This window comes from Macaca mulatta, chromosome 19, assembly GCF_049350105.2.
Source record: "Macaca mulatta isolate MMU2019108-1 chromosome 19, T2T-MMU8v2.0, whole genome shotgun sequence".
Classification (NCBI taxonomy): Eukaryota; Metazoa; Chordata; class Mammalia; order Primates; family Cercopithecidae; genus Macaca; species Macaca mulatta.
The window spans coordinates 57,411,309-57,428,418 of NC_133424.1; the positions used below are offsets into that span (position 1 = coordinate 57,411,309).

General features: G+C 54.3%; 2 protein-coding genes and 1 long non-coding RNA gene across 5 annotated transcripts; 2 read left to right on the plus strand and 1 right to left on the minus strand.

Moving 5' to 3' along the window:
• The first annotated feature begins 825 nt into the window (after window positions 1-825).
• Window positions 826-4,823, plus strand: APOE (apolipoprotein E). Of its 2 annotated transcripts, none has more exons than XM_077980392.1 (4): window positions 826-1,078; window positions 1,643-1,708; window positions 3,151-3,343; window positions 3,962-4,823. In XM_077980392.1, the coding sequence occupies exons 2-4, from the start codon at window positions 1,666-1,668 to the stop codon at window positions 4,677-4,679; spliced, it is 954 nt and encodes a 317-aa protein (XP_077836518.1). In that variant the 5' UTR covers window positions 826-1,078; window positions 1,643-1,665; the 3' UTR covers window positions 4,680-4,823. The 2 variants fall into 2 exon arrangements, with proteins under 2 accessions (XP_077836518.1, XP_077836517.1); XM_077980391.1 differs by having other exon boundaries at window positions 828-871.
• Window positions 4,824-9,889: 5,066 nt separating this feature from the next.
• Window positions 9,890-14,067, plus strand: APOC1 (apolipoprotein C1). Of its 2 annotated transcripts, none has more exons than XM_077980421.1 (4): window positions 9,890-9,915; window positions 10,050-10,127; window positions 10,902-11,185; window positions 13,894-14,067. In XM_077980421.1, exons 2-4 carry the CDS (start codon window positions 10,070-10,072, stop codon window positions 13,942-13,944), a joined length of 393 nt encoding a protein of 130 aa, XP_077836547.1. In that variant the 5' UTR covers window positions 9,890-9,915; window positions 10,050-10,069; the 3' UTR covers window positions 13,945-14,067. The 2 variants fall into 2 exon arrangements, with proteins under 2 accessions (XP_077836547.1, XP_014979728.1); XM_015124242.3 differs by having other exon boundaries at window positions 10,902-11,037.
• LOC144337190 (uncharacterized) lies at window positions 13,357-16,549 on the minus strand. Its single transcript, XR_013409923.1, has 2 exons — window positions 16,251-16,549; window positions 13,357-14,546 (listed from the first exon to the last, which is right to left on the minus strand). It is a non-coding gene; the product is annotated as an uncharacterized LOC144337190 (long non-coding RNA).
• Window positions 16,550-17,110: the final 561 nt, after the last annotated feature.

The window sequence follows — 17,110 nt, forward strand, 5'->3', positions numbered from 1 at the left end:
AAAACCCAGGTCCCACTCGCAAAGCCTAGACTTTTAGCAGATGCACCACACTGTTCCCACCCCCCTCCCATCCCACTTCTGTCCAGTCGCCTAGCACCACTTTCTTTTCTTTTTTCTTTTTCTTTTTTTGTTTTTCTTTTTAGAAAGCATCACTCTTGCTCAGGCTGGAGTGCAGTGGCGAGACTTCGGCTCACTGTAACTTCCACCTCCCGGGTTCAAGTGATTCTCCTGCCTCAGCCTCCCAAGTAGCTAGGATTACATGCGCCCGCCACCACGCCTGGCTAATTTTTGTATTTTTAGTAGTGATGGGGTTTCACCATGTTGGCCAGGCCGGTCTCAAACTCCTGACCTTAAGTGTTCCGCCCACCGTGGCCTCCCAAAGTGCTGGGATTACAGGCGTGAGCTACCGCGCCCAGCCCCTCCCATCCCACTTCTGTCCAGCCCCCTATCCCTACTTTCTTTCTGGGATCCAGGAGTCCAGATCCCCAGCCCCCTCTCCAGATTGCATTCATCCAGGCACAGGAAAGGACAGGGTCAGGGAAGGAGGACTCTGGGCGGCAGCCTGCACATTCCCCTTCGACGCTTGGCCCCCAGAATGGAGGAGGGTGTCTGGATTACTGGGCGAGGTGTCCTCACTTCCTGGGGACTGTGGGGGGTGGTCAAAAGGCCTCTATGCCCCACCTCCTCCCTCTGCCCTGCTGTGCCTGGGGCAGGGGGAGAACAGCCCACCTCGTGACTGGGGGCTGGCCCAGCCCGCCCTATCCCTGGAGGAGGGGGCGGGACAGGGGGAGCCCTATAATTGGACAAGTCTGGGATCCTTGAGTCCTACTCAGCCCCAGCGGAGGTGAAGGACGTTCTTCCCCAGGAGCCGGTGAGAAGCGCAGTCGGGGGCACGGGGATGAGCTCAGGGGCCTCTAGAAAGATGTAGCTGGGACCTCGGGAAGCCCTGGCCTCCAGGTAGTCTCAGGAGAGCTACTCGAGGTCGGGCTTGGGGATAGGAGGAGCGGGGGTGAGGCCAGCAGCAGGGGACTGGACCTGGTAAGGGCTGGGCAGCAGAGACGACCCGACCCGCTAGAAGGTGGGGTGGGCAGAGCATGTGGACTAGGAGCTAAGCCACAGCAGGACCCCCACGAGTTGTCACTGTCATTTATCGAGCACCTACTGGGTGTCCCCAGTGTCCTCAGATCTCCATAACAGGGAAGCCAGGGGCAGCGACACGGTAGCTAGCCGTCGATTGGAGAACTTTAAAATGAGGACTGAATTAGCTCATAAATGGAAAACGGCGCTTAAATGTGAGGTTAGAGCTTAGAATGTGAAGGGAGAATGAGGAATGCGAGACTGGGACTGAGATGGAACCGGCGGTGGGGAGGGGGAGGGGGTGTGGAATTTGAACCCCGGGAGAGAAAGATGGAATTTTGACTATGGAGGCCGACCTGGGGATGGGGAAATAAGAGAAGACCAGGAGGGAGTTAAATAGGGAATGGGTTGGGGGCGGCTTGGTAACTGTTTGTGCTAGGATTAGGCTGTTGCAGATAATGGAACTAGGCTTGGAAGGCTAACCTGGGGTGGGGCCGGGTTGGGGTCGGGCTGGGAGTGGGAGGAGTCCTTACTGGCGGTTGATTGACTGTTTCTCCCTCCCCAGACTGGCCAATCACAGGCAGGAAGATGAAGGTTCTGTGGGCTGCGTTGCTGGTCACATTCCTGGCAGGTATGGGGGCGGGGCTTGCTCGGTTTCCCTGCTCCTCCCCCTCTCATCCTCACCTCAACCTCCTGGCCCCATTCAGGCAGACCTCGGGCCCCCTCTTCTTCTGCTGGTCTGTCTTCCCCTTGAGGGGAAAGCCCAGGTCTGAGGCTTCTATGCTGCTTTCTGGCTCAGAACAGCGATTTGACGCTCTGTGAGCCTCGGTTTCCTGCCCCCGCTTTTTTTTTTTTTTTTTTTTTTTTTGAGCCAGAGTCTCACTCTGTCGCCCCGGCTGGAGTGCAGTGGCACAATCTCAGCTCACTGCAAGCTCCGCCTCCCGGGTTCACGCTATTCTCCCGCCTCAGCCTCCCGAGTAGCTGGGACTACAGGCGCCCGCCACCATGCCCGGCTAATTTTTTGTACTTTGAGTAGAGAAGGGGTTTCACTGTATTATCCAGGATGGTCTCTATCTCCTGACCTCGTGATCTGCCCGCCTTGGCCTCCCAAAGTGCTGGAATTACAGGCGTGAGCCACCGCGCCCGGCCTCCCCATCCTTAATATAGGAGTTAGAAGTTTTTGTTTTTGTTTTGTTTTGAGATGAAGTCCCTCTGTCGCCCAGGCTGGAGTGCGGTGGCTCCCAGGCTGCAGTTCAGTGGCAGGATCTCAGCTCACTGCAAGCTCCCCCTCCCAGGTTCATGCCATTCTCCTGCCTCAGCCTCCGGAGTAGCTGGGACTACAGGAACATGCCACCACACCTGACTAACTTTTTTTGTATTTTTAGTAGAGACGGGGTTTCACCATGTTGGCCAGGCTGGTCTGGAACTCCTGACCTCAGGTGATCTGCCTGCTTCAACCTCCCAAAGTGCTGGGATTACAGGCATGGGCCACCGCGCCCAGCTGGGAGTTAAGAGGCTTCTAATGCATTGCATTAGAATACCAGACACGGGACAGCTGTGATCTTTATTCTCCATCACCCCACACAGCCCTGCCTGGGACACACAAGGACACTCAATACATGCTTTTCCGCTAGGCACGGTGGCTCACCCCTGTAATCCCAGCATTTTGGGAGGCCAAGGTGGGAGGATCACTTGAGCCCAGGAGTTCAACACCAGACTCGGCAACATAGTGAGACTCTGTCTCTACTAAAAATACAAAAATTAGCCAGGCCTGGTGCCACACACCTGTGGTCCCAGCTACTCAGGAGGCTGAGGCAGGAGGATTGCTTGAGCCCAGAAGGTCAAGGTTGCAGTGAACCATGTTCAGGCCACTGCAATCCAGCCTGGGTGACAGAGCAAGACCCTGTCTGTAAATAAATAACGCTTTTCAAGTGATTAAACAGACTCCCCCCTCACCCTGCCCACCATGGCTCCAAAGCAGCATTTGTGGAGCACCTTCTGTGTGCCCCTAGGTACTAGGTGCCTGGACGGGGTCAGAAGGAACCTGAACCACCTTCAACTTGTTCCACACAGGATGCCAGGCCAAGGTGGAGCAACCGGTGGAGCCAGAGACGGAACCCGAGCTTCGCCAGCAGGCTGAGGGGCAGAGCGGCCAGCCCTGGGAGCTGGCACTGGGTCGCTTTTGGGATTACCTGCGCTGGGTGCAGACACTGTCTGAGCAGGTGCAGGAGGAGCTGCTCAGCCCCCAGGTCACCCAGGAACTGACGTGAGTGTCCCCATCCCGGCCCTTGACCCTTCTGGTGGGCGGCTATACCTCCCCAGGTCCAGGTTTCATTCTGCCCCTGCCACTAAGTCTTGGGAGTCCTGGGTCTCTGCTGGTTCTAGCTTCCTCTTCCCATTTCTGACTCCTGGCTTTAGCTCTCTGGAATTCTCTCTCTCAGTTCTGTTTCTCCCTCTTCCCTTCTGACTCAGCCTCTCACACTCGTCCTGGCTCTGTCTCTGTCCTTCACTAGCTCTTTTATATAGAGACAGAGAGATGGGGTCTCACTGTGTTGCCCAGGCTGGTCTTGAACTTCTGGGCTCAAGCGATCCTCCCACCTCGCCTCCCAAAGTGCTGGGAATAAAGACATGAGCCACCTTGCCCGGCCTCCTAGCTCTTTCTTCGTCTCTGCCTCTGCTCTCTGCGTCTGTCTTTGTCTCCTCTCTGCCTCTGTCCCGTTCCTTCTCTCTTGGTTCACTGCCCTTCTGTCTCTCCCTGTTCTCCTTAGGAGACTCTCCTCTCTTCCTTCTCGGGTCTCTCTGGCTGATCCCCATCTCACCCACACCTATCCCAGCCCTTCTCGCCTCCCCCTGTGCGCACACCCTCCTGCTCTTTCGGCTGCAGGACGCTGATGGATGAGACCATGAAGGAGTTGAAGGCCTACAAATCGGAACTGGAGGAACAGCTGAGCCCGGTGGCGGAGGAGACGCGGGCACGGCTGTCCAAGGAGCTGCAGGCGGCGCAGGCCCGGCTGGGTGCCGACATGGAGGACGTGCGCAGCCGCCTGGTGCAGTACCGCAGCGAGGTGCAGGCCATGCTGGGCCAGAGTACCGAGGAGCTGCGGGCGCGCCTCGCCTCCCACCTGCGCAAGCTGCGCAAGCGGCTCCTCCGCGATGCTGATGACCTGCAGAAGCGCCTGGCAGTGTATCAGGCCGGGGCCCGCGAGGGCGCCGAGCGCGGGGTCAGCGCCATCCGCGAGCGCCTGGGACCCCTGGTGGAGCAGGGCCGCGTGCGGGCCGCCACTGTGGGCTCCCTGGCCAGCCAGCCGCTTCAGGAGCGGGCCCAGGCCTTGGGTGAGCGGCTTCGCGCACGGATGGAGGAGATGGGCAGCCGGACCCGCGACCGCCTGGACGAGGTGAAGGAGCAGGTGGCGGAGGTGCGCGCCAAGCTGGAGGAACAGGCCCAGCAGATAAGCCTGCAGGCCGAGGCCTTCCAGGCCCGCCTCAAGAGCTGGTTCGAGCCCCTGGTGGAAGATATGCAGCGCCAGTGGGCTGGGCTGGTGGAGAAGGTGCAGGCTGCCGTGGGCGCCAGCACCGCCCCTGTGCCCAGCGACAATCACTGAACGCCCAGGCCTACAGCCATGCGACCCGACTCCACCCCATGCCTCCTCTCTCCGCTCAGCCTGCAGCGGGAGACCCTGTCCCCGCCCCAGCCGTCCTCCAGGGGTGGGCCCTAGTTTAATAAAGATTCGCCAAGTTTCACCGCATCTGCTGGCCTCCCTGTGTGATTTCCTCTAAGCCCCAGCCTCAGTTTCTCTTTCTGCCCGCACACTGGCCACACAGTTCTCAGCCCCCTCCTCTCTGTCTGTGTTTGCGTGTCTGTATCTTTCTCTCTGCCTTTTTTTTTTTTTTTTTTTTTTTTAAGATGGAGTCTGGCTCTGTCACCCAGGCTGGAGTGCAGTGGCGTGATCTTGGCTCACTGCAACCTCTGCCTCTTGGGTTCAAGCGATTCTCCTGCCTCAATAGCTAGGATTACAGGCTCATGCCACCACATCCAGCTAATTTTTGTATTTTTAGTAGAGACAAGCTTTCACCATGTTGGCCAGGCTGGTCTCAAACTCCTGACTAAGTGACCCACCCACCGGCCTCCCAAAGGGCTGAGATTACAGGCCTGAGCCACTGTGCCTGGCCTCTGCCCCTCTTTCTTTTTTTGGGGGGACAAGGTCTCACCCTGTCACCCGCCATCACAGCTCACTGTAGCCTCCACCTCCTGGACTCAAGTGATAAGTGATCCTCCCACCTCAGCCTCTCCAGTAGCTGAGACTACAGGCGCACACCACCAGGATTAATTTGTGGGGGGTGTGTGTGTGTGTTTGTGGAGATGGGGTCTGGCTTTGTTGCCCAGGCTGATGTGGAACTCCTGGGCTCAAGCGATACTCCCACCGTGGCCTCCTGAGTAGCTGAGACTACTGGCTAGCACCATTACACCCCGCTTTTTATTATTATTATTATTTATAGAAACAAGGTCTTACTATGTTGCCCAGGCTGGTCTCAAACTCCTGGACTCAATCGATCCTCCCCCACCGGCCTCCCAAAGTGCTAGGATTCCAGGCGTGAGGCACCGTGCCCGGCCTGCCCAACCTAATACCTGTTCCTCAGAGTTGCAACTCCAAATGACCTGAGATTGGTGCCTTTATTATGAAGCCGTTTTTCTTTTTTTCTGCTGTCATTGTTCTCCCTCCTCTCCTCTGGTCTTATCTGATATCTGCCTCCTTCCCACCCCTCACCCAGCCCCGCCCCTCTGTCTCCCTGTTCTCCTTAGGAGACTCTGGCTTCCTGTTTTCCTCCACCTCTATCTTTTATCTCTTCCTCCTACGGTTTCTCTCTCCCTGGCCTGCTTGTTTCTACCCCCAACTCCCTTCATCTGGGTTTCTCGCTCCAACGCTCGGTTTGGTTTGAGCCCTCTCCTTCTCCAGTTCCCTCTGAGCTAGCTGTCCCTTCACCCGCTGTGAACTGGGCTTCCCTGCCCAACCCTCATTCTCTTTTTTTTTTTTTTTTTTTTTTTGAGACGGAGTCTCGCTCTGTCGCTCAGCCCAGGCTGGAGTGCAGTGGCGCGATCTTGGCTCACTGCAAGCTCCGCCTCCCGGGTTCCCGCCATTCTCCTGCCTCAGCCTCCCGAGTAGCTGGGACTACAGGCGCCCACAACCGCGCCCGGCTAATTTTTTGTATTTTTAGTAGAGACGAGGTTTCACTGTGGTCTCGATCTCCTGACCTTGTGATCCGCCCGCCTCGGCCTCCCAAAGTGCTGGGATTACAGGCGTGAGCCACCGCGCCCGGCCCTTTTTTTTTTTTTTTTTTGAGACAGAGTCTCGCTCTGTTGCCCAGCCTGCAATGCAGTGGTGTGATCTTGGTTCACCGCAACCTCCACTTGCCGGATTGAAGAGATCCTCCTGCCTCAGCCTCCAGAGTAGCTGGGATTTTGGTAGAGACAAAGCTTCACCACGTTGGCCAGGCAGGTCTCGAACTCCTGACCTCAAGTAATCTGCCTGCCTCACCCTCCCAAAGTGCTGAGGTTACAGGCATGAACCACCTCACCCGGACCATCCCTCATTCTCTATCCTTTCCTCCAGTTGTGATGTCCACCCCTTGTGTTTCCCAACAAGCCTACTGGGTACTGAGTCCAGGCTGGGAAGAGAAGGGAGCGGCTCCTTTGTCGAAGTCTGCACCAGGCCCATGCTGAGATGAGAGCTGGCGCTCAGAGAGGGGAAGCTTGGATGGAAGCCTAGGAGCCGCCGGCACTCTCCTCCCCTCCCACCCCCTCAGTTCTCAGAGACAGGGAGGAGGGTTCCCACCAACGGGGGACAGGCCAGGACTTGAGCTTGTATCTCCTGGGCCAGCTGCAATGTCTGCATGTCCCTCTGCCCGCCTTGGCTCCTGCACGTCCTGAACTCGGTGCTTCCCCTGGCGCTGCTCTGATCACCCACGAGGAGGCAGCTCCCCTCCCCTAGAGATGACTCACCAGGGCTGAGTGAGGAGGGAAAGGGTCAGTGTGCTCACAGGCAGGGGTCCTGGTCCACTGAGCCTGCTGCTGATTCACTATGTGTCCAGGGGCTGGAGCAGCAGCCTCTCAGAGCCTCGGTTTCCCCAGATGTCAATGAGGGGATCAGCGTCAGTCACATCTGCCACCTGAAGAATCGAACCTTGAGTTCTCACCTATAAGAATTTTTTTTTTTTTTTTGAGACACTGCCTTGCTCAGTCGGCCATGCTGGAGTGCAGTAGCACGATCACAGATCACTGCAGCCTCCAACTCAAGTGACCCTCCTGCCTCAACCTCCTGAGTAGCTGGGGCCACAGGCACCCACCACCATACCTGGCTAATTTTTTCTTTTTTGAGGCGGAGTCTCACTCTGTCGCCCAGGCTGGAGTGCAGTGGCACCATCTCGACTGACCACAACCTCCAACACCCAGGTTCAAGAAATTCTCCTGCCTCAGCCTCCCGAGTAGCTGGAATTACAGGCGCACACCACCACACGAGGCTAATTTTTGTATTTTTAGTAGAGACGGGCTTTCACCATGTTGGTTGGGTTGATCTCCAACTCCTGACCTCAGGTGATCCACCCGCCTCGGCCTCCCAAAGCGCTGGGATTACAGGCGTGAGCCACCACACCCGGCTATATTTTAACATTTTTTGTAGAGATGGGGTCTTACTATGTTGCCCAGGCTGGTCTCAAACTCCTGGGCTCAAGCAGATACTCCTGCCTCAGCTTTCCAAAGTGGTCGGATTACAGGTGTGAGCCACCACGACCAGCCGACCTATGAAGACGTCTAAGCAGTCAGGGCGCCCTATCTCACTACATCCCCAGTCAGATCCAGAGGTGATACAAGGATGGGAAGGAGGTTCCAGAACAAAGGCTGGCAGGGAGTCGTATGGGACAGGAGCTGATCCAGCAACAATCCAGAGAGACATCCTGGAGCCTGGGAAGGAGAAGGACAAAGAGCCCCTTTTTTTTATTTTTTATGTTTTTGAGACAGAGTCTCACTCTGTCACCCAAGCTAGAGTGCAGTGGCACAATCTCGGCTCACTGGGACCTCCACCTCATGGTTCAAGCGACTCTCCTGCCTCAGCCTCCTGAGTAGCTGGAACCACAGGTGCACACCACCATGCCTGAATAACTTTTGAATTTTTGGTAGAGACGGAGTTTCACCATGTTGGCCAGGTGGGTCTCCAACTCCTGACCTCAAGTGTTCCGCCCACCTCGGCCTCCCAAAGTTCTGGGATTACAGGCATGAACCACTGCAACCAGCCAGTAGCCCCCATCTTTGCCCCTCGCTGAGCCCTACTGGATGTTCTTGGTTGGGCGACAGTTTCCCCATCTATAAAACAGAAACTCCTAGAGCAGAGGAGAGGATGAGGCTGGAAAACAGGAGCACTGTTTTCTATTCTTGTGGGGTCAGGGAAGCAGACATCTGGGTGGATGTTTGGGGAATGTTGGGCTCAGTTGGGGAAGTAGGGGGCCCCCTGGGGCTGACAGGGACTGGAAGCTCTGAGCCGGCCAGAGGGATGTTGCAATCCTGCCAGGGTCTGTTCTACGCTGTCCCTTTCACAACCATCCCCCTACCGCCAGGCTGACACGTGGTTGTGGGGGCACAAGGCCAGCCAACCTAGAGTCTGAGGCTGGGCCGAGGACACCCTCCCCACCAGCTGCCAGGGTCACTGGCGGTCAAAGGCAGCTGGTGGGGAAGGAATTGGACTCCAGCCTTGGGGGACGGATGTGGTGATGGGGGGAAGCAGGCTTGGTGCCAGGAGGGGCCTTGGAGGGTGAATAAGAGCAGATGGAGTGTTGTGGGGAGGTAGTCAGGCAAAGGGGGTGAGTCCCAGTGGAAGGGAGGAAGGGGCATACACTCAGAACTTTTCAGCTGAGGGTTTTAACTTTTTGAGATGGGGTCTCACTCTGTCCCACCAGGCTGGAGTGCAGTGGCGCAATCATATCTCACTGCAGCCTCGAACTCCTGGGCTCAAGCAATCTTCCTACCTCAGCCTCTTGAGTAGCTGGGACTACAGGTGTGCGCCACCACACCCGGCTAATTTTTGAATTTGTTTGTAGAGATGAGGTTTCCCTATATTGCCCAGGCTGGTCTCGAACTCCTGGGCTCAAGCGATCCTCCCTCAGCTTCCCAAAGCGCTGGAATTACAGGCATGAGCCACCACACCTGGCTAATGCAAGTGAGGTTTTTACAGTGTCGTCCAGCTAAGGTGACCCCCTCACAAAAAAAGGGACACTGAGAACCATCAACTTAAGAGCCCAGAGAGTATCAGGGTGGTCTGAGGTGCTTCAAGGGCTGGTCTGAAAGAAATTGGAGGTGGCACGCAGGGTAGGAGTGCGGGGCCAACTGAGACCCCAGCAACATAAAGGAAAAGTTGTTGGGGCTGAGGAGGCTTGCTAAGAGAGGGGAAGTGGGGGAAAGAGGTGGTCTAGGGACATGGTGTGAATGAGGGGCGGATGAGATCACAGGGTTATTACTAGAAGGCCCCTGAGGGAAGATGTCCACAGGGACAGGACGAGGCTGTCCTCTGAGTGGGGAAAGGGACTGTAGTAGTCTGAGGACCCCCCAGAGTCAGGAAGATTGGGAGATGAGAATGCTGAACCGTAAGGGGCTCTGGGGCTCAGGGAAGTGCCCGGGACCCCACCTGACCCCAACGCCCACGGGCCAGGGACAGAGGAGAAAAACGTGGGTGGACACAGGGAGGCAGGCTCAGGAGGAGGGAGATCAACATCAACCTGCCCCGCCCCCTCCCCAGCCTGATAAAGGTCCTGCGGGCCGGGACCTCCCACACCAGCCCTCCAGGAAGGATTCAGGTTGGTGCTGAGTGCTTGGGAGGGACAACAGCCTCCACTCTGCAAGAACTCAAAAAAGGGAGATGAGGGGATCGTGGGAAGGAGGGAGGGAGGACGGTGCCACTGATCTCCTGCACCCCTCCCTCTGCCTCCAGAGTGCCCCTCCGGCCCCGCCATGAGGCTCTTCCTGTCGCTCCCGGTCCTGGTGGTGGTTCTGTCGATGGTCTTGGAAGGTAAAAGTGGGATGGGAGAATGCGGAGTTGGACTTTTGGAAGAGTGAAGGTGGCTACAGGCCGGGGGTCCCGGCTTAGAGGACTTCTGAGAGCTCTGGGGCCCCTTCTGGGTCGTGGTTGCCCCATTGTGGTCGGGTGGGTCTCCAGGTTCGCCCAGGCTCAGTTCGGCAGGCGCCAAATCTGCCCAGGAGAGCCCTAGCAACCGATGACGTATTGAGGCCCACACCTCTGGGATTGGCTGTCCTGTTTCTACAGCCTTGAAAGTGGGTAAGCGGGATGGGGGGCTCCGGGAGGGGTCGGTGCTGAGTAAGGCAACTCCCAGCGGCTTGAGCCCCACTAGGTCACTCCAGTATCCTCCCCATTCTAACCACATGATCCCCAAAGATCTCCTTATCCATCCCGGGATCCCATCCTAAGGGGGTTCCAATAACAAATTTGTGGCCGGGCAGGGTGGCTCATGCCTGTAACCCCAGCACTTTGGAAGGCCGAGGCGGGCAGATCACTTGAGGTCAGGAGTTCGAAACCAGCCTGGCCCACATGGTGAAACTCCGTCTCTACTAAAAATACAAAAAATTAGCCGGGTATGGATGCACGCACCTGTAATCCCAGCTACTTGGGAGGCTGAGGCAGGAGAACTGCTTGAACCCAGAAGGTGGTGGTTGCAGTGAGCCGAGATTATACCACTGCACTCCAGCTTGGGCTACAGAGCAAGACTCCGTCTCAAAAAAAGAAAAAAAAAGAAAAATGTTGAACCCCTGCCCATATTCCTGGCAGGCCCAGCCCCAGCCCAGGGGGCCCCGGATGTCTCCAGCGCCTTGGATAAGCTGAAGGAGTTTGGAAACACCCTGGAGGACAAGGCTTGGGAAGTGATCAACCGCATCAAACAGAGTGAATTTCCTGCCAAGACACGGTTAGAACCCTTCCCAGGGCACAGGAGGGCTGGGTTGTGTTTTTGGGTGGAGCCCTGGAGGATGGTCCAAGATGAACAGATTGAAAAAAAAAAAACAAGTCCCAGAGAGGCTGACAACATCCCTCTGGTCACACAGCTAGATCTCAGGGTGCTTAGACTTCAGGGACAGTTTCCCTGACTCTCATCCAGGCCACATTTTAAAAGATGGTCTTGGGCTGGGCACCGTGGCTCATGCTTGTAATCCCAGCACTTTGGGAGGCCGAGGTGGGCGGATTGCCTGAGGTCAGGAGTTCGAGACCAGTCTGGCCAATATGGTGAAACCCTGTCTCTACTAAAAATACAAAAAAATTAGCCAGGCGTGGTGGCGTGCGACTGTAATCCCAGCTAGTCAGGAGGCTGAGTCAGGGGAATTGCTCGAACCAGAAAGGCGGGGGTTACAGTGAGCTGACATTGCGCCACTGAACTCGGGCCTGGGTGACAGAACGAGACTCTGTCTCAAAAAAAAAAAGATGGTCTTGCCCAGGTACAGTGGCTCACACCTGTAATCCTAGCACGATGGGAGGCTGAGATGGGAGGATTGCTTGAGCCCAGAGGTTCGAGACCGGCCTGACCAACGTGGTAAGATCCTGTTTCTATTAGAAAAAAAAAAAGATGGTGTTGTGAGATAATGAAAATGAAGGATCCAAGCTTGGCCAGACCTGCGTCCCCAGGCTGGCGTAGCACCCCTTACTTCCTGTGTGATCTTGACAGAGGGTCATTACTGTCAGCCTCAGCTTCCTCTCCTATAAACTGGTGGTTCTGCGGGGAAGTAAAGGAGAGGGCCTACAGGGTGTCTGGTACATGTAGATGCTCAGTACATCATCAAACCCACCCTTGCTCCCTTTGGCAAGTTAGAGAGTCATTCATTCCTTAAAAAATATTTATTGAGCATCTGCTAAGTGTTGGAAACTGTTTCAGCGTGGGGAATAAACAGTGAAGAATGTGCAGAGCACAGTGACTCACACCTGTAATCCCAGCACTTTGGAAGGCTGAGGTGGGTGGATCACTTGAGGTCAGGAGTGCGAGAACCCCGTCTCTACTAGAAATACAAAAAAAATTAGCCGGGCATGGTGGCCCACGCCTGTAGTCCCAGCTACTTGGGAGGCTGAGGCAAGAGGAACCCTTGAGCCCAGGAGATTGAGGCTGCAGTGCGCCATGTTTGTGCCACTGCATTCCAGCCTGGGTAACAGAATGTGACCCTGTCTCAACAACAACAACAAAAAAAAAAAAAAAAAGAAAGAAAGAAGGAAAGAAAAGAAAAGAAAAAGGAAGGAATCAAAACATCGAGCCAGGCCTAAACTTAGAAAGATTGTTTGGAGGCCAGGCACAGTGCCTCACACCTGTAATCCCAGCACTTTGGGAGGCCAAGGCAAACGGATCACCTGAGGTCGGGAGTTCAAGACCAGCCTGACTATCATGGAGAAACCCCGTGTCTACCAAAAATACAAAATTAGCCAGGCGTGGTGGTGCATGCCTGTAGTCCTAGCTACTGGGGAGTCTGAGGCAGGAGAATCACTTGAACCCGGGAGGTGGAGGTTGCAGTGAGCTGAGATCGTGCCACTGCACTCCAGCCTGGGTGACAAGGCGAGACTCTGTCTCAAAAAAAAAAAAAAAAAAAAAAAAAAAAAACTCCTGGCACGGTGGCTCACGCCAGTAATCCCAGCACTATGGGAGGCCGAGCGGGCAGATCATGAGGTCAGGAGTTCAAGACTAGCCTGCTCAACATAATGAAACCCTCTCTGTACTAAAAATACAAAAATTAGCTGGGTGTGGTGCCAGGCACCTATAGTCCTAGCTACTCGGGAGTCTGAGGCAGGAGAATCGCTTGAACCTGGGAGGCAGAGGTTGCAGTGAGCCAAGACAGCGCCATTGCACTCTAGTCTGGGTGACAGAGCAAAACTATATCTCAAAAAAAAAAAGAAGGGGTTGGTAGCAAGAGATGACAGGCCTTGAAAGCCAGGTCAGGGTGAAACGTTTCTTATTTTTATTTTATTTTATTTTATTTTAATTTTTTTTTTTTTTTTTTGAGATGGAGTCTTGCTCTGTCGCCCAGGCTGGAGTGCAGTGGCGCGCTCTTGGCTCACTGTAAGCTCCGCCTCCCGGGTTCACGCCATTCTCCTGCCTCAGCCTCCCAAGTAGCTGGGACTACAGGCGTCCGCCACCATGCCAGCTAATTTTTTGTATTTTTAGTAGAGATGGGGTTTCACCATGTTAGCCAGGATGGTCTCAATCTCCTGACCTCTTGATCCGCCCACCTCAGCCTCCCAAAGTGCTGGGATTACAGGTGTGAGCCACGTGCCCAGTCTTATTTTTCATTTTTTGAAATGGAGTCTTGCTCTGTTGCCCAGGCTGGAGTACAGTGGTGCGATCTGGTCTCACTGCAACCTCCACCTCCCGGGTTCAGGCAATTCTCCTACCTCAGCCTCATTAAGTACCTGGAACTACAGGTGTGCAACACTACACATGGTATTTTTTGTATTTTTAGTAAAGACGAGATTTCACCATGTTGCCCAGGCTGGTCTCGAACTCCTGACCTCAAGTGATCTGCCTGCCTTGGCCTCCCAAAGTGCTGGGATTACAGGCGTGAGCCACCATGCCCAACTAAGGGTAAAGTGTTTAGACTTCAACGTGCTCTGGTCCATCTGGGAAACTGAAGCACAGAAGTTGGCCCACCCAGCCCAGCGGACCTCCTAATCCCACAGACAGTGGGGATGGAGATTCAGGAAGGGGAAGAGGTGGGAGTCAGGTAGCAGGTAGAATGTGGACAGCCTGGGAGGGAGCTGCACACAGTGACCCCTTCCTTATCCCTCCCCACAGGGATTGGTTTTCAGAGACATTTCGGAAAGTGAAGGAGAAACTCAAGATTAACTCATGAGCACCTGAAGGGTGACATCCCAGGAGGGGGCTCTGAAATTTCCCGCACCTCAGCACCTGTGCTGAGGACGCCCTCCACGTGGCCCCAGGTGCCACCAATAAAAAGCCTATAGAAAATTCTCTCCTGAGTGCTTCTTTACTCTGGGGAAGCGGCTGTGGGAGAGGGCAGGGGCTTCCAGAGAGGGTAGGGGGTGCGGGAGAGGGCAGGAGCTGAACCTGAGGGACTCCTGACAAGCCCTCCAATGCTCCATCTCCTTGCCCTGTGCTGAGGATGTTTTAACTCCGTGGTCTCAAAAGAATCTTCCTAAGAACCTTGCAAACTGGGCCTTATTAATCCCGTAAGGGCATTGAGGCCCAGAGAGGTGAGGCTACTTGTATAAGGTCACACAGCCAGGAAGTGGAGAACTGGGACTTGATTGAACCCTCAGCCTGGCAATGTCACTACGCTACACTTTCCTGGTGTGGTCTACCCAAGATGAGGGGCTGAGGGTTTTTTTGTTTTTGTTTTTGTTTTTGTTTTTGTTTTGAGGCAGACTCTCACTCTGTCCCCCAGGATGGAGTACGGTGCCTCCGCCTCCCAGGTTCAAGGAATTCTCCTGCCTCAGCCTCCCAAGTAGCTGGGATTACAGGCATGTGCCACCAAACCCAGCTAATTTTTGTATTTTTAGTAGAGACAGGGTTTCATCATGTTGGCGAGGCTGGTCTCCAACTCCTGGGCTTAAGCAATCCTCCTGTCTTGGCCTCCCAAAGTATTAGGATTACAGGCGTGAGCCACTGTGCCCGGCTCTTATGGAAAATTAAACCACATACACATGAGAAACAACCTTATGAACCCTATGTAATTAATACATATATATATATATATATTTTTTTTTTTGAGACGAAGTCTGGTCCTGTCACCCAGGCTTGAGTGCACTTGCGTGATCTCCGCTCACTGCAGCCTTGCAAACTCCACCACCTGAGTTCAAGGGATTCTCCTGCCTCAGCCTCCTGAGTAGCTGGGATTATAGGCATGTGCCACCATGCCCAGCTAATTTTTTTGTATTTTTAATAGAAACGGAATTTCGCCATGTTGGCCAGGCTGGTCTCAAACTCCTGGCCTTGAGTGATCCACCTGCCTTGGCTTCCCAAAGTGCCAGGAATACGGGCGTGAGCCACCGCGCCCAACTTAAGATTTCAAAGAAAAATATTTGTAAGCCACATATCTAATAAGGGGTTAATATTCAGGCCAGGCGAAGTGGCTCACGCCTGTAATCCCAACACTTTGGGAGGCTGAGGCAGGCCGATCTCCTGAAGTCAAGGGTTCGAGACCTGCCTGGCCAACATGGTGAAACCCTGTCTCTACTAAAAATACAAAAATATTAGCCAGGTGGGGTGGTACATGCCTGTAATCACAGCTGCTCGGGAGGCTGAGGTAAGATAATCCCTTGAACCCAGGAGTCGAAGGTTGCAGTGAGCCAAGATTGCACCACAACCCTCCAGCCTGGGCGACAGAGTGGGACTCCATCTCAAAAAAAAAAAAAAAAAAAAAAATCAAAATATATAAGGGACTCCCACAGTCCTAGCTGGAACATCAAACACCGCAGCCACTGTGGAAAACAGTATGGGGTTTTCTCAAAACATTAAAGATAGAACTCCCAAACGATCTAGCAATCCCACTTCTGGGTATTTATTCAAAAGAATTGAAATCAGGACCCTCCCTTGTTCACTGCAGCTCTGTTCAATACCCAAGATATGGAAACAACCTAAATGTTTATCAACAGATGAATGGGTCAAGGAAATGTGGTCTATACATGCAATGGAATGTAACGCAGCCTTAAAAAGGAAACCCTGAGGCCGGGCTCGGTGGCTCATGCTTGTAATCCCAGCACTTTGGGAGGCCAAGGCGGGCGGATCACTTGAGGCCAGGAGTTGGAGACCAGCCTAGCCAACATGATGAAACCCCGTCTCTACTAAAAGTACAAAAAAATTAGCCAGGCGTGGTGGCGGGTGCCTGTAAACCCAGCTACTCGAGAGGCTGAGGCAGGAGAATCACTTGAACCCAGGAGGCAGAGGTTGCAGTGAGTGGAGATTGCACTGTTGCACTCCAGCCTGGGCAACAACAGGAAAACTCCAACTCAAAAAAAAAAAAAGGAACTCCTGAAGCCAGGCTCGGTGGCTCACACCTGTAATCCCAGCACTTTGGGATCCCAAGGCAGGAGGATCACTCGAGGCCAGGAGTTGGAGACCATTCTGGCCAACATGGTGAAACCACGTCTCTGCTAAAAATACAAAAATTAGCAAGGGTTGGTGGCCGGCACCTGTAATCCCAGCTACTCGGTAGGCTGAGGCATGAGAATCGCTTGAACCCAGGAGGTGGAGGCTGCAGTAAGTGGAGATCATGCGACTGCACTTCAGCCTGGACATCAGAGCAAGACTCCATCTCAAAACATAAAAGGAGCCGGGCGCAGTGGCTCACGCCTGTAATCCCAGCTCTCAGGGAGGCAGAGGTGGGAGGATAGCTTGAGCCCAGGAGTTCAAGACCTGCCTGGGTAATATAGCGAGACCCCGTTCTCCACAAAAAGGAAAAAAAAAAAAAAAAAAAGACAAAATATAAAAGGAAATCCTGAAGCTGGGCATGGCGGCTTATGCCTGTAATCCCAGCGCTTTGGAAGGCTGAGGTGGGAGGATCACTTGAGGCCAGGAGTTCGAGACCAGCCTGGGTAACATGGTGAGACACCATCTCTACCAAAAAGAGAAGAAAGAAAGATAATAAATAAATGTATAAATATTACTCTCTGGGGTTAATGCATACCCTTCTCCCCCAAAATCAACTCTCCAAACTCCTATACTCTCCTCTCTTCTCTCTCAGCAGCCTGTTAGAACTCAAGTCAGATTTTTTTTTTTTTTTTTTTTTTTTTTTGAGATGGAGTCTCGCGCTGTGTCACCCAGGCTGGAGTGCAGTGGCGCGATCTCGGCTCACTGCAAGCTCCGCCTCCCAGGTTCACGCCATTCTCCTGCCTCAGCCTCCGAGTAGCTGGGACTACAGGCGCCCGCCACCACGCCCGGCTAGTTTTTTTTTTGTATTTTTAGTAGAGACGGGGTTTCACCATGATAGCCAGGATGGTCTCGATCTCCTGACCTCGTGATTCACCCGCCTCGGCCTCCCAAAGTGCTGGGA